The sequence below is a fragment of the Lacerta agilis genome, chromosome 9 (assembly GCF_009819535.1).
Source record: "Lacerta agilis isolate rLacAgi1 chromosome 9, rLacAgi1.pri, whole genome shotgun sequence".
Taxonomy (NCBI): domain Eukaryota; kingdom Metazoa; phylum Chordata; class Lepidosauria; order Squamata; family Lacertidae; genus Lacerta; species Lacerta agilis.
Genome location: NC_046320.1, coordinates 53624206 through 53640945, shown reverse-complemented (window position 1 = coordinate 53640945; position 16740 = coordinate 53624206). Strand labels below are relative to the sequence as shown.

At 42.6% G+C, this 16740-nt stretch overlaps 1 protein-coding gene across 1 annotated transcript in view; it reads left to right on the top strand.

Moving 5' to 3' along the window:
• BANK1 (B cell scaffold protein with ankyrin repeats 1) overlaps nt 1–6433 on the top strand; it is a 165129-nt gene extending 158696 nt beyond the window's left edge. The window contains exons 13-17 of the mRNA XM_033159569.1: nt 10–188; nt 2839–2902; nt 4354–4383; nt 5232–5302; nt 6382–6433. Coding sequence (XP_033015460.1) covers nt 10–188; nt 2839–2902; nt 4354–4383; nt 5232–5302; nt 6382–6393 — 356 coding nt within the window. The 3' untranslated portion in view covers nt 6394–6433. The remainder of the gene's footprint in view (nt 1–9; nt 189–2838; nt 2903–4353; nt 4384–5231; nt 5303–6381) is intronic.
• The last annotated feature ends 10307 nt before the right edge of the window (nt 6434–16740 follow it).

Here is a 16740-nt window from a genome sequence, read left to right as displayed (position 1 = left end):
TCCCTGAAGATAGACCTCAAGGTGACAGGACCACATACAGTACCGTCAAGCCAAGCATCCCATTGAGGCAAGAAGAGCTCATCCTATTGCAGGAGCAGGTGAAGAAGGGGATACTTTCTGTGGATGAAGCTGTGGAGAAATTTAAAGAATGGCAGAATCACAGAAGTGGATTAGAAGCGACCCAGCAGGTAGAAGCCTTGTGTATTTTGTGTGGTGCTTACAAGCTAGCTGCTATGTTCAACAAGATATCTCTCCTGTTTTAGTGGGTTTCACGTTTTTCTTCTTCTCCTGTGTTGTGTGTTTTCAAACCTGAGTTGGAAGTACCAGTGTTAGACACATGGGGAGCTTCTTTGTGCCAAGTCAGTTGTGTTGTCCATGAGGTCCAATATTATCTTCTCTGACTGTCAGCACCCCTCCAGGATCTCAGGCAGTGTCAGAGACCAGACTGAGGAGAGCTGCTCTGATGAGGAATGGTGGGAGCCTCCCCCTCCCCCTGACCAGGATCCTGAAGCTGCCCAGGAGCAGAGGAGCAGTATAGATTTGGAGCAGAGGTTTGCAGAGGAATATAGTTTGGAAGACAAAAGCTGGGCAGAGTTGAGTGGGGAACAGCTAGGGGAAGAAGAACTGAGAAAAAGAGTTAACAGACTCTGGTTCACTGGAAAGTGTCCAGCCACTCAGTCCAAGGTCAAAGAGATTAGATAAGGTAGCTACACAGAAGGCACAGTGGTTGCGAGATCAGGTTGCAAGACGAGGAAGTGACGAAGGTGACTCGGGGGAAAGTAGGTGGAAACCTTAACTGGGAGCACCTTTACTTCGAGAATGGACTCTTTGTTCTTTTGCTGTGATAATTAAAATATATTTAAATGGTAAGAGACTCTTTTCGCTTTGTTCTGCTTATCCACGGCCAAATGGAGGGAGGAAGCCGCTTCCCCGAAACCTGATAGGCAGAGGGCTTTCCATCCCTTGCCACCTGATCTTTTTAACTGGAGATGCCATGAACTGAACCTGGGATCATCTGCAGGCAAAGCAGGCAATTCTGCCACTGAGCTGCCCCACTCTTGGGAATAGTTCTACATATAGCCGGGCTACAAATCAAATCTTAGGACTTTCGTGACATGCAAGCATTTTTAACGACCACATCCACATGTGTTTCTCATAGTTAGGGGTGGAGGAGAAATTTAATTCAGTTCACATTCAAAGGCAAATCTAGCTAATTCACACTTTCCAAACAATGTGCAAACAGAAATTCAACCATCCTTCAAATTTTGCAGTGTCATTCTGCGACCCAGTAATGTGTACAAAAATATGTATACCGTGCAAAATGTTGCATTAAATGCATACATTGGTGCAAATATCCTACAAAATGCATGACACTATGGAAAATTGCTTGCAAAAGTGAGTATATTAGGAGAATATATTGGGGCTGATTTTCAGAGTGATCATACTAGTGATGGTAATGCCAAACAGGAAGTGACAGGAAAAAATCCCTCAAATAAGTCTCCATGGTTTACAGTGCCCTTGGGTGAATGTTATGGGAAAGTTGGTTTAAGGAACAAACATATTTTCACTAAAGCTAGGCCCTTAAAAGATGAAAGGGAGGAGAGGGACAAGAGTACATGGGCACAGGGCTCATTCCCTATCTGTTAAAGCATAGTTTATTAAACCAAAAGCTCAACATCTGGATTGGATTTATATGTGGGATTCTGCAATGTTCTTAATGAGTGTGGGTGTGGTTTTAGCCACAATTGCTGCACTACCTACATTGACTCTCTTAGTTTATTTGTAATATATGTAATATTGCAGAAGTTTCTTTCTGGAGTCCACCTCACCATTTGCATTTGAGTTTTCATAGAGGTTGTTGTTGTTGTTCAGTCATTCAGTCATGTCCGACTCTTCGTGACCCCATGGACCAGAGCACGCCAGGCACGCCTATCCTTCACTGCCTCTCGCAGTTTGGCCAAACTCATGTTAGTAGCTTCAAGAACACTGTCCAACCATCTCGTCCTCTGTCGTCCCCTTCTCCTTGAGCCCTCCATCTTTCCCAGCATCAGGGTCTTTTCTAGGGATTCTTCTCTTCTCATGAGGTGGCCAAAGTACTGGAGTCTCAACTTCAGGATCTGTCCTTCTAGTGAGTACTCAGGGCTGATTTCTTTGAGAATGGATAGGTTTGATCTTCTTGCAGTCCATGGGACTCTCAAGAGTCTCCAGATTAGCTAGATTTAAAGAGCTCTGAAAACATTGAGACTTCACATAGTCACAATTCATTTCCCATCATTGTCCAAACAGACAAACTATGGTTAATGTTAACTCTGGTTTGAAACAAGCCAAATTCTAGCTATGGTTTACTATAGCACGACATTCAAACCATTATTGGAAAACTTGACTTGTCCTTCTCTAAGGCAACTGGAGTGATTGGGCAGCAAAACTAAAGTTGACAGAACAAAGCTGAACAGGTTCTTCCTAATAACTCATTGCTTCTTGGGTGGTTACAAATACTTCTTTCTTATTTTGGCCATCAGAGTCAAGGTAGCTGCCCACATGGATGGCAGTTATTGCCTCTTGAGGGAGTGGGTGGCAGCTGTGGAGATATTGCATTTGCTCTTAGAGAAAACTTTCCAGAGATCTTTATGTATCATAATTCTACCAAAATTCTCTTTTAAAACACAGAAAGAGAGATTCCACCCCCCCATTTCTTTTAAAATGATTTCCTGTGCTAAGAAGCTTAAGTGTGCAGAATACTAAAAAGCCCAACTCCTCCAGCTACTCATTCATTATTTTTAACAATCAACTGCAGCTATTGATTTTTGTTGTTGTTTGTGTGTTTGTTTCTTACTTAAGGAAAAAATACGCCAGCTCAGAGACTCTATTATCAGGAAAAGACCGGAGGAGGAAAGCACGTATGGTAAATTACATTTAACTAGCATTTCAATAAGCTGCAGAAGGGAACTGTATATATATTTTTTCAAGGCCTGAACCAAAGACTAGTGAAGCCCATGGAAAGGCTTTCATAGGCTTCTCCATAGTTTTGTGACGATTTGTCAAATACGGAAACCTGCCTTCCCATAGAAGAACACAAAATGATTCATAATAGTAATTGTGAGCAGCTGTGTGGAATGCCAAAATTATAGGCAATGAAATCAAGAAACGTGTTTTGAACAGCAATTCAGAATTTTTGGACCAGGAAACCCTCTGTTTATACCAGGGATGCTCAAAGTTTGAATCAGACCTCCCTAACAAGTTATAGGGAGTTGTCAGGGGCAGAACAAACCCTGCCCTGAACTCTTCCAGTTTGTGTCTTAGTTGCCACAACTCATCAACAAAAACCAAGCAGTACAGAAAGGTTGAGAGGGCTGGAGGGCAGCTTTCTATGGTTGCTGCCACACGGGGGAAGGAATAACAGCAATCACTTTAGAGGTGATTCACAGTACTCTATATCCCTCCCCTTCTTTAGTCCGGGGTTGGTAAGAGACTGTGAAAGAATACACTCTGCATTATTCAGCATGAAAAGTGTTTTTTCCTCCATGGGGAGGGCATTTGTATGTCTGTGGGACATTTCTCTTACCCGGCCTGCCACTAAGGTATGGGGGAGAGTTTAACTTTGTTTCCATTTCAAGGTGAACTTAACTAATTCACACTTTCTGAAAGAATATGAGAACCAAAACACAGCCATCCTATGAAAGCCACACTTCTCCGAATTTTGCAGTCCAGTTCTCCAGCCAAGCAATGTGTACAAAAACGCATATACTAATGCAAAGCATGCATATAAGTGTACATATTAGTGAACATAATGTTCCAAGAAGCATTACATTAGGGGAAACTGCTTTGCAAAAGTGTTCAAATTGGGGGGAACAGCATACCAAAAAAATGTACATATTACAATTCACACAAAAATGCTGATAAATGTTCATGAGGACTTTAAAAAACAACAACAAATTTTCAAACTGATGTAGAAGTGTGGAGAACTTGATTTGAAATTAGGGAAAAGGAGAAAGTGCGAGAAACCAAAATGGATATATTGGACCAATCTTGATACGCCAACTTCCACTTTCATTGCCACACTAATGTAGATAAGAGCACAGTGCAGGGATGGAGAGCCCTCCAAGTATCATTGGACACCAATTCCCATCATCCCCATCCAGCAGGGTTAATGATCAGGGATTATAGGAGCTGAAGGATTGCAGGCTCCCCATCCCTGGAATAATGGGGAAAAATATGAAATTCTGAGGTAGATCTATCCCCCAATTCAATGAATGTACATCAAATGGCACTTGGGGAAAGACTGGACTAAAAAAAAAACACCACCACATGACCAGTTGTTGTAACCACATTTCGGCTTATTTTTCTTCCCAACAGACAAAATCACCATTATTCACCATCCAGATGGTAAGTTCAAATACCTTTACCTCATAAATCATACCTACAACCAGTCTACAATGTGCCTCCTGAATAGGCATCTACTGAATAGGATTTTTTTTGGTTAAAAAAAAATAGAGGGGGTGCTGGTACTCACTGTTCTGGTGACTACTGCCACAAGAAAGCACTGGGCTTGTTTGTTTTAGCGCTGATCCAAACATTTTCCACCCACCTCCATTTTGCCAAATTTGAGATGGGTAAAGTTTGATTTTTTTTTTTTTAAGGACTGGTCAGTTTTTAACTGTGGTACATAACCTTAGTAAACTTCAGGATGTGGGGGCATACCAGGAAAGGTCATCATCTTCTTTCTCTTTCTCTTTCTCTTTCTCTCATTCATTTACCCATCATTGCAAATTATTTGAGCTCTTCCCTCCAGTAATGCACTCTTGGAATGATATGGTGCCATTTGTTAATTAAAAATAAAAAGGGAAGGAGAACAGGCAGCAGGTCTGGGGTAAATGTCCCTGTGAACCTGGGTAAATGTCCCTGTGAACCACCCTCTAACAAAGCTGGTATTCAGGTGTCCCTTCAATGCCAAAGAGTTCAACAACTAGGGTACCACAACTAAGGTAGCCTTGGGGCTGTTCTTTTGACAGCAGAGGTGCTCAGAAAAGGGCACCTTCAGGAGATCTCTTTTCATTGGAAAAGATATATGGGAGGAAACCTTCCTTCAAGTAGACGAGGCCCATATTATGTAAGGCTTTAAACCTAGACTCTTATCTTAATTGGATTGCCTGTTGTAAGACAAATATATCAGTACCAAACAGCTCCAAACCAGCTTGACACTAAAAGTTGCAAGCCTTTTCCTATTTTGATAGTTCCCGTGGCAAGACGAAAAGCAAGTCTTAGTGCTGAAGGCATTGTGTACACCCATCCATTTCCAAAGCAGGTATGTATCAAGATTTCCCTCCAAAAAATGTGTGTTTTATTTCTGAAGTTAAATTTCAGAAGTGCTGATTCTGAAGCATATGTTTTCCCATATTGATCATTAAATGATAATATGTTAGAATGAATGTCCTAGTCAATTAGGAACTGCTGAAAATAAATGCCATCCTGATGTCAGACCTCAAAACATCATTCTGTGCCCCCATGTACCTTTTCTGAAACCATTTACTGTATACCTGCAATGGCCTCTTCCATATGAACATTTATTGCAGAATTAGTTGTTTAGTCGTCTTAGTCGTGTTCGACTCTCCATGACCCCATGAACCAGAGCATGCCTTGGAAACTCTCGCTTTCTTCTCAAAGCTTCTCCTTTTTTATGTCCATGGAGTTTTCTTGCCAAAATACTGGAGTGGTTTGCCAGTTCCTTCTCCAGGTGGATCACATTTAGTCTAAACTCTCGGCTATGACCTGTCCATCTTGGGTGGCCCTGCACAGCATAGTTCATAGCTTCTTGGAGTTATTCAAGCCCCATCTCCACGACAAGGCAGAGGTATTGCAGAATCGCCACACTTAAATCCTATGATGTCATGAACCAAGCACTCCCCTCTTGTGCTTTCCTTGTCCAGGTCCCCACCCCACTCTTCTAAAGCAATTATATGTAAAGTCATAGCATCATTATGGAGAAAGGAGGATAGGCAGCTTCCATCCAGCAGCCATTTAGAGATGCTCAAGTAGTAGCAGTAAGCTTTATCCTCCTCCAAATTTTGCCCCTGCCCCTGAAATTTGGTGGTGGGTTTTGTCCCCCAGCCTTTTCCCCCACACCCCCATGCTCCCAAAATTGGAGAGATGTGTTCCATGTTGCTTGCCCCTGCTAACTGCTTGGCAGTACCATTCTGGACCACTTCTGTAAGTTTTTCAAAGGCAGACCCACATAGGAAATCCAACAGTAACATGTCATGGGGGCAGATGTAACCACTGCCAGGTGCTTCTTTGGTTTTAATTTTTTATGTAAAAGTTTATTATGTCAATAGCTGTCACTTCCAGATCCTTAACAGTGTTCATGAGCAACATGTGTTATTTCAGACTCTGCTTTGAAACCCACCAGGGAAAGAGCAGGCATCTCCGGATAACAGAGGTAATGGCATATACATACAACACACTTTACAAATGGACATCGCTTAACTCCCTATGCTTCTTTGGTTCGTTTTCATTAATAAACCAGCTTCTTTCCTTTATTTAATGCTTGGTGGATATTTGAAATGTTTAGAGCAGGGGCAGGCAGAAGATCAGAGCGGTTTTCTTTTATTATTTTACTTTATATTTCAGACTTCTAAGCCACGTCGCAGCCAGAAGTTATCAAAACAGGGTACAGTAAGATAACCAAGACAGAGACAAAATGAGAAAGAGAAAAAGGTTCTCTGGCTCCAAATTATTTAGCAACAAAAAGGTTCCCCTCACCAAATTGGGTGGCTGAAACAAAGAAAAGCTAAGTTCTCCCTCCACTGCTAGAGGCAGTAAGCCTGCGGGTGCTACTTGCTGGGGGTGACAAGTGGGGTGGGTGCTGTTGAAGGCAGTTCCTGCCTTGGGGCTTCCCATGCAGGGGCGTAGCAAGGGGGGCATAGGGGGCGGTCCGTCCCAGGTTCCATAATGGAGGGGGTGACAAATTATCAAGGAACAATTACTGCCCTACTAGGGCGGTTCATAACAAACTTTCTTTTAAAATGCCTGCTCCAAAGGTCTTATCTTACTATACTGGGGATTATATAGCTATATATGAAATTTCATGCATATCGGTTAATATCTTGACCCTCCCCCACCAAAATAGCTGTTTACTTGGCTGTTTTCCTACGTCGTGAAGGCTGAAATTTCAGTTCAGTGGAGCACTTACTGTTCCCAGCCCTAACCCTGTGAAAAGCCATCTAATTAGACTTTAATTTGATGTTGAGATGTTTTTAGGAGGTAATTTAATTATTGTTTGATTTTATACCAATGTTTTGTATCTGATGTTAGCCACCCTGAGCCCGACTTCAGCCGGGGAGGGCGGAATATAAATAAAAGTTTCTTATTATTATTACTTGTTATTGTTCCTTTGTGAGAAAATATGAAATAACGTAAAACCATTTTTGGAGAAGGGGGAATTAATGGGGGGTGACAAGAAATTTTCTGCACCGGGTACCACCTGACCTTCCTACGCCTCTGTTCCCATGGCATCTGGTTGGCCAATGTGAGGACAGGAGGCTAGACTAGACACCCAGAGGTGGATTTTTGTGTGAAAAAGGAATGTGGGCTCAGTTCTGCTACTGAAAGGAAATTTGCTTGGTGGCGGTATTAAGGTAATAGAACTACCAGCATATGATGTGAAACATATATGAGCCAGTGTACTGTAACCTGATTCAATAAAGGGAAATAGGCTTCCGTATAAATTACTTGTTGCTTCAGGGCCACTATGGTGCATATGTGGGTGTCAGTATCCTTTTACATGGCTGTATTTTCAGCCCACCAATGGGTTAAACTGTATTGTCTTCCAGAATTTCAAAGGTTTGGAATTCTGAGAATGGCTGAAACATTAATTAACTATCTGATCAGAGCAGGATGCATTAGCTGTCATTTAAAAGCTGTGCCTTACATATCTTAGCTACCATTGTCTTCCCCTCCAGCAAAATTTGCCCGTGGTCTTCTTAATGAGGATGACCTTCTTACTTGGGGCATCTCATTATTCCATTCTGCAGGAACTCTTCTTCCCTTTTAAAATAGCTTTCTCCTCCCTGCCACTGTACATTGCACCAAAGGGGTGTTGTTTTAAATTATTAGTCCTGCTACCTGTGTCTCATTTTCTAATTATTTCTTTTCTACATTCATTATTCCATCAGGTAAACATCCCGAGAGATGTAAGTTATTAGATTTGACCACACAGGGGAGAAAATATATGAGCACACTTTTAGATGTTGTATGCTGGGTGCTTCTTTCCTACAAATTTTTGAGCTGTCAGTTGACAGCCTTAAAATTTAAAATTCTAGATATTTTGCATCCCCATATTTATCTGCATTTCCAATGCTAACTTAAAGAATCAGCAACAGTTTAAGGGTGCTTCCAGGGACCTGTTTATTCTGCCTTAATTCTGATTCGTGTGCCAAGAGATTAGGAATCATTCTCTCCTGGATAAACATTCGTTCTACTTTGTTTGCATGGAGGTGAGATGACTTTGCATCAGAGCTACTGCTATCCCACACTCCCCAGGACATTTTACCACCACATCCGTTATCACAAAAAGTCCAGCCTTTTGAGGAAGCAGGTTTGTTGCACAAGACCACCCCATCAGCTATAATTGTGCAATTAGAATTTCCTGGTGTGCGATTGCGTCCCACTCCAAAATAGCAATAGTCTGGAACCTGAGAACACATTACACAGCTGCATCCCATGCTCTGAGTTTATGTCACAGAGCATAATATTATATGTATAACAGTACATATAATAAAGAATATAATATGCATTTTTGTGTTTTTTTTAGCAGAACCTAGCAGGGAAATCTCACTTCTCATCAGCTTAAAGGAACAAGACAGGAATTAGAAATCCATGCAGACAAACTTGCCATTGAGGTTTTCAGCAAATTCTATTACTGAGTGGGAGTGGGGAGTTAAGCATCGAAAGCTGGCCAAGAAGTATTGTGTTTTATTTTTATATGCTGGTCTGGTAAAAGTTTGTCCAGTAATTGTGTCTTTTCCACCATTTTCTTTAGAGCAGATTGTTGGACCCCTTGCAGCAATCATTCAGCATCACCAAGAGATGATCCTGGTTTCAGCAAATTCTGCTGCACTAAGTTGAGCCTTGAAGACTGGATAAGCAAAAGTCCCCATCCAACAGGCCTCCATTTCAAATGTTCCTCTTGCCTTTGTTTCAGTGGATTCTGCAAACAAATTAACAGGGGCAAAACAAATGCTGTTTTCATTGCGCTGGGGAACCTCTAGCCCTCAGGCCTCTTGAGGCTTCACCAGGCCTCCCCCCACTTAGCCAACAGGGTACTTTCAGCCAAGCCACACCCATCTAACCTACACCTGAGACCATATAAAGCATGGGGAGTGGAGCAGGTAGAACCCTGCTTCAGACAAAAGGGAGTTTGCAGGCACCACCAATCAGCTGATCAGCAGCACCTGCAAAGCCCAATGCAAAGCGCTGTATAATATAGCGCTTTGAAAGGAGCTTCCAAGGTCCTCAGAAGCCCATTTCAAAGTGCCGTCTTGCACAGTGCTTTCCAAAGTGATCATAAGCTCTAAAAAAAAAAAAGACCTTTGGCACCAATAATTTCAGAGGCAGAACTTTTTTTAATGGTTCACTGCTTGTAATTGTCATATGATTGCCGCCACCCCGCCATATCCCACCAGAACTTGGTGTTAAATGACCTTACTGGCACCTGCCTAACCATTCTGATACATAACGCTGCAACATGGCTTCTGTTTCAAGCAAGAGAAATGAGAGGCGTGTCCATTAAAATGAGCAGGCCAGGGAATAAGGCACGAGAGCTTTGCCACTGTCAGCATTTTGTATACATTTCCCAATTATTTCATGTGCATTTCATTTCTGTATATTGCAATGTGCCCTCATTGACAAAGAATAAGTAAGTATACATGAAACTGAATAAATAATCAGTCCTGCTGTTGACCAACCACTGAAATTATTCATTTCCCATCTTTACGGGGGTGAATGATGTTGTTTCTCTGGCCAAAATGGCACCACCCATGCACAGGAAGGAGGTGTCAGCAGCACCTGGGAACTTTAAGGTCTGCAGAAGCACATTGACTCTCAAAAAAGAAAAGAGGGTCCAAAAACTATCCCAACTGCCCAAAAAATACATGAACTACTGAGTTTATACAGTGCATGTGAGCATGCCCACTGAAGCTGTCAAACCAGTGTCCACCCAGCCTGTCCCAACCTCATCTCCTTTCCCCCACCTTCCCTATGCATGGTTACACCCTTCAAAGTTCTCCCAGCTGAGGAAGGGTGCCTCTGAAAGCACATATCTAGCCTGCTCTGTGCCTTCAAATCTCTTCCTTCTCAGATGGAGTCAGGTCAGCTCTGTGACTCTAAAGACTCTAAACATCAAGCCTGTGGGCCAAACAATTTGGCCCAAGAAGTTTTCCCCCCTGTCAATCAAGTGGTGTCCCCAGACATCACTTGCCAATGTTTTGGGTCTTTGGCACCTTGCCATAGAACAAGATTGAGCTTTCCGCTGCTAGCAATTGAGCCTAAGTACTTGTTCGCCAAGTATTCAGTCACATCTCTGAAAAAGACTTTGCCTACAGGCAAATGTTGATCTATGCCTTCCAAGTGGCCTCTTTTCTAGTAAGAAGTAGGCTTTCCCACTGTAAACAGGTGCCCCCCCCCTCCAACAACATTTTTTTTGCGGGGCCTCATTTATTTATTCAAAATGGTAATTTGTGACACCTTACAGGAATATCTCCCATTCACCAAGAGAAATGATTACATTCTAATTTTAGCTATTTTCCCCCTAAGAACATCCAACTGCATCTTTGTACATTGCATTTGCATGTAAATCAGCACTAATTATCGACACCTATTAGCATGATTACAAAATACAATGTTTACATAGAGTATTTGGATTTTGGTGTTTGTTTAATAGGATTCCCAGGATAAACAAAGTGCTAAATTCTACAGGTGCAGCCTCCATTTTATTTACTAAGTAGTCCCCCTATGTTCAGTGATGTTTGCTCCCAAAAAGGATGCCTTGGTTATGCACATGGAATCCAAGTAAGAACAACAGAGGCAAGAAATTGATATAAACCAAGCTCAATTTAAGTTAACACACACACATTTAAGTACAGTATGGTGTAGTTGGACTAGGAACTGGGAGACCAGGGTTCAAATCCTCACTCAGTCATGAAACTCTCTTGGTGACCTTACGCCAGTCACCATTTCTCAGCCTAACCTGCCTCACAGGGTTGTTGCAAGAATAAAATAGGGAGAAGCATGTATATACCTTTTAGCTTCATAGGGAAACACTAGGATATGTTATAGAATTTCCCCTCACAAGTTGCATAAGCATGAACATATATACACATATCCCTTTTGCTGATAAATGGCCCCCGTAAATAAGGGGTGCTAAACATGTCTTCTCCCTCAGTTGGTCCCGGTGTTCTAGGAACAGGCACATGACCACCACAGAATCACTGCCCTGCCATTATCTTATCTACAACGAAAGGTGTTAATAGATAACTTCCCACAAGCAAATAGACTCGATTAAGATAGCAACACTGTATCCTCCTTTATGTAAACTGCATGACTTGCGGACAAGGAAACAGTTTCAAACAGTACCAGAACTGTATCATTTCACTCAGAACCTTACCAATGGCTGGGTTTCTGATCACTTAATATCAAGAGGGCCTGACCATTTGAGCAGTGACCAGGTGCCATAATCCTTGAGGCACGACAACACGTACACAGCGAACCTTGCCCAACGGACATTGGGGCTAGACACTGAAGCCATTTATTCACAAATACCCTCCATCAAAATGTTAGTTGGGCCAAGGATAAAACAAAGGACACTCATCAGCATGTCTTTAACATGGGCTGTCTCAGGCAGAAACTCTCAAGTGCCTTTTGTCTTGCAAAGGTGTATGTCTGGGAGGGGCCAGAAAAGGAGCAAGACTGGTGTCACGATGATCCTGTTTCTGGCTTATAACCCCCTCCCTCTGTAAAGTTTCCATGACAACAGTGACGTAGATTTAGGGGTGTACTTTGGTGGTGGGAAGTTAATAAAACTTGGGGTCGCCCGGAGAAGGGGGCTTCCATTTTTCATTTTCTTGTGGGTGGGTGGAGGACCGGTCGTGACCGTATCTTTTTATCTAAATAAAGGCCAAGCCTACTGGCTGCTGTTTTGCTCCAACTCCTTGGCTGTGCCTCATTTGTCCAAGCGAAGCCCTCGGCTTTCTCCTTTGTCAGATACAAATGTGATAATAAATGAAAGAAACAAGTTCATTTTTAACTTCTAGCTTTAATTTATGATAAGTGACCTTGCAAATTGACATTGCTTGAATTTAGGAAGGGTGACTCTCATATATGCATTTGTATACACACCTTTACCCTAGTATATGCATTTTCTTCACATTACTTGACTGGAGAACTACATTACAAAACTCAGAGAAGTTCAACTTTAAAGGGATAACTGTGTTTCGCTATCCATATTATATAACAACAACAACAACAACAAAATATACTGTCTTGTTATTTACAGAAATGAGCATTCAGTTCTGGGGAAAAGGCAAGATATTAATTAATTAATTAATTAATTAATTATTGAATAATACACAAAGCAATCCACAGTGGGAAGAGTGCTGTTGTGCTCTGTGAGAACAGGATGCTGAACTAGATGATAGAGCAGTGCTCTTCTTATTTTCTTAATGTCAACCATGCATTGTCAGGGAGCGTCCTTAGAATGGACACCGTGTTTGAAGGGATAGGCTGATGCTATGTGTTCCCACTTGCCCCTCCTTGCCTTCATGCTGAAGACCTGAAGAGGGCTTTTGTGAAAGCACATCTCAGCTATGGGACAACTGACAACCCAGGTTGGTAAACTCAGATTGTACACCAATTCTAATTTAAAAGCAATTTCACAACTGCATAGCTGGCTGAACTGCTATGCACAAGGTTCTACTTCAAAGAATAACCCTGCCTCCCTTCCTTGAGAGAAAGCTTCAAAGAAACCAAGACATTTCCCTCCAATCATTTCCTTTCTTCTTTTTTAACTGGAGAAAACAAACCCAGCTTTTCAATTAGATGGGTAGGCCTCCTGGTTGTTTACCGCGTTATTGGAGAGCTCTCAGTGAACCGTTCAATAACCCAAATCAGTGATTCACTGTCTGTTGTTGGTTAACTAAATACCACAGTATGTTTTCCCTTCCTCGACTAGATAACAAATGTGAGCACTTTCCCAATGACACACATGGGTCAATAAGTATCTAGTTACATGAATAAAAATTTACCATCCTCTACCTGCCAAGCTGAAATTGACTTTCTAACATAGCTGGAGGTTTCCAATCTCTTATGTTTTTCAGAGTATTTGTGAAAATGTATATTAGGAGTCCATGTGTCCTGCTTTACAGAGGATATGAAGGCATCCCCTCTTTTTGAAGAGTTCTCTAGCCTAAGTCCAGGAGGAAAAGTAGAGATCTTATAATTGCCCATCAATACTTAGCACCTAGGCAGCAGAATGAGGAGGCAGACTGGTCACAGTCTGTCCCACTGTGATGAGATAGATTATATTTCCATTTAAATTACAGCAATATTTGAAAATCTGCATCAAAATCAGCAGGTGCACATTTTGTGTAAATCAATTTTGACCTCTTGTTTTGGTGACGATTGTATAGGCCAAAGGAAAGGTCTTTGTTTTATTCTGATGTGTGTGTGTGTGTGTGTGTGTGTGTGTGTATTATGTAGGGGTACAACCTTTAATCAGTTAATTTAGATGAAGTGGTTAAAGGCCTTTTTGTTGACTAAGAAGATATGCCTTTGGGCAACATTTTTTTTAAAAAAAAACAAACCATGTATATTATTTGTAATATAACTGCTAGAGTTGGGCACCATCTTGGAAGAGACATTGCCCTTTTACTTTCACACAAGAGGCAGTACCTGTTCTAAAATTAAGTATGTATCATCTCCAATCAGTAGATGGGCCTAAACTTTTTCCTTACTAGATAATTAGGAAAGGCAGGGCCATCCTACCCATAGGCGCTAGGGGTGTGGGGCACCCGGGCACTGGGCTCTCAGGGGAAACAGACCAAGAGTCCAGGGCCCTAGAGTTGGGTCCAGGAAAGAGCCCGCCCGTCAGAGCGCCGCAGTAGGCTGTTCTGCGCCGCGAGTTCAGGGGCGACCAAGCCAGCATGACACTGAGGCAACCGGCCGGCTCCGCCCTCCTGCACGCCTGGGACTGGGCAACTGGGGGCACCAGCCGGATCTTTGCACCCCAGCACCACATATGCTTAAGACAGCCCTGAGTAATGGTATCTGTGTTTCTGGAGTGCCAGCCTGAACAAAAACATTTAGGCTGGCCAATCTGCTAGCTTTGCTTGTCTGATGCACACTTGCAGCATCAGTTGAAGCTGATGCTACAGCATTTGTATCGCTACAACAGTATTAAATAACATATTATTAGGGACATGGGTGGCACTGTGGGTTAAACCACAGAGCCTAGGGCTTGCTGATCAGAAGGTTGGCGGTTTGAATCCCTGCAGTGGGGTGAGCTCCCGTTGCTTGGTCCCAGTTCCTGCCCACTTAGCAGTTCAAAAGCACGTCAAAGTGCAAGTAGGTAAATAGGTACCACTCCGGCGGGAAGGTAAATGGCGTTTCTGTGCGCTGCTCTGGTTCACCAGAAGTGGTTTAGTCATGCTGGCCACATGACCCGGAAGCTGTAGGCCGGGTCCCTCGGCCAGTAACGCAAGATGAACACCACAACCCCGGAGTCAGACACAACTGGACCTAATGGTCAGGGGTCCCTTTACCTTTTTATATTATTAGATATAAATAGCATTCATAAGTGTTGTTTCTAGATTCAGGTAGGTAGCCGTGTTGGTCTGACACAGTCAAAATAAATTAAAAAATTAAAAAAAATGTCCAGTAGCACCTCAGAGACCAACTAAGTTTGTTCTGGGTATACTGTAAGCTTTCGTGTGTTTATTAAGTGCTATTTATTAGGCATTGTTGGGAAAGGAGGCCAAAACTGTTGACCTATTTGAAGTTCTTAATGACTTCCCTCTTCCCACTTGGTGGCTTTTTATACATTCAAACATTATTGGTTAAATTTTGTAATTTCATCATTACATTACTATGTGACTTCTGATTGGCTGGGATTTCCCAAATGACTGTTGCTGTGGTAGAAATGGAAGTGAGAGAGAGAGAGAGAGAGGGAGAGGGAGGAGTTGGGAAGTTCAGCAGATGGGAGAATAGTGGCAGTAAACAGACTCATAAAGTGAACATAAAGTATTTACGGCAAAATAGTTAAGGGGAACAAAAATACTACTTTTGCTCTCAAATAAAAATGGGCAATCATTCAGCGTACTTGTAACTGTTACTAGAAAGTGCAATTGCTTGTGTCTCCAGGCACTACTTGACCATTTCTGCCATGTACCTCAAAATGTATGGCTGGAGTTCCCAGACTGAGCAATGTTGGTGTATGCTTAATGGCTCGGCCATTCATGAATCTAATGTACTTTATTATGTCCCATCCCCCCCCCCCCGCTATGCTATCTGAGCCACTGCATTTATTTTATCACAGGGCTACAAACCTTGATGTAAACCACTGGTGCTTCCTGATGGATGTCAGGAAGCAGATTTCTGCCTTGACAGAAAACACAAGGTGATGAGTCTGTTACTGACGGTCTTTGGGGGAGCATTAATAACTCTGAGAGCCACCACAGCACAGACTGATCGCTTTCACCTTTATTGTGGCCAGCAGTCAAGGTTGCTTCCAGAAGGCCCTCGGCGCTGGACCTCAGTGTCCCGGTAGAACGATGGGGTTTGAGTACTATGGGTTAAGAACTTAATTCGTTCTGGAGGTCTGTTCTTAACCTGAAACTGTTCTTAACCTGAAGCACCACTTTAACTAATGGGACCTCCCACTGCCGCTGCGCCACCAGAGCACGATTTCTGTTCTTATCCTGAAGCAAAGTTCTTAACCTGAAGCGTTATTTCTGGGTTAGCGGAGTCTGTAACCTGAAGTGTATGTAACCTGAAGCGTATGTAACCTGAGGTACCACTTGTATACTGTTTGACTGCGGGCTAGACTTCCTTAGGAGCTGGTGTGTGCTCCAAGACTGGATGTATTTAACCAGAGGCTGGAGCATCTGCTAGGCATATGCCAAGACCATATAACACCAGTCCTGAAAGACCTACATTGGCTCCCAGTACATTTCTGAGCACAATTCAAAGTGTTGGTGCTGACCTTTAAAGCCCTAAACGGCCTCGATCCAGTGTATCTGAAGGTGCATCTTCACCCCCATCGTTCAGCCTAGACAGTGAGGTCCAGCTCTAAGGGCCTTCTGGCAGTTCCCTCACTGCGAAATGTGAGGTTACAGGGAAACGGGCAGAGGGCCTTTTGGGTAGCGGCATCTGCCCTGTGGAATACCCTCCCATCAGGTGTCAGGGAAACAAACAACTATCTGACCTTTAGAAGACATCTGAAGGCAGCCCTGTATAGGGATTGTTTAAATATTTGATGTTTTATCATGTTTTTAATAGTTTGTTGGGAGCTGCCCAGAGTGGCTGGGGAAACCCAGCCAGGTGGGCAGGGTATAAATATATATTATTATTATTATTATTATTATTATTATTATTATTATTATCATCATCATCATGCATCTTGCATTGCAGATCTTATACTGGCTTACCCTAGATGACCTCTACCAAGCTTCTATCCCACTCAAAAGTCTGTTTTTC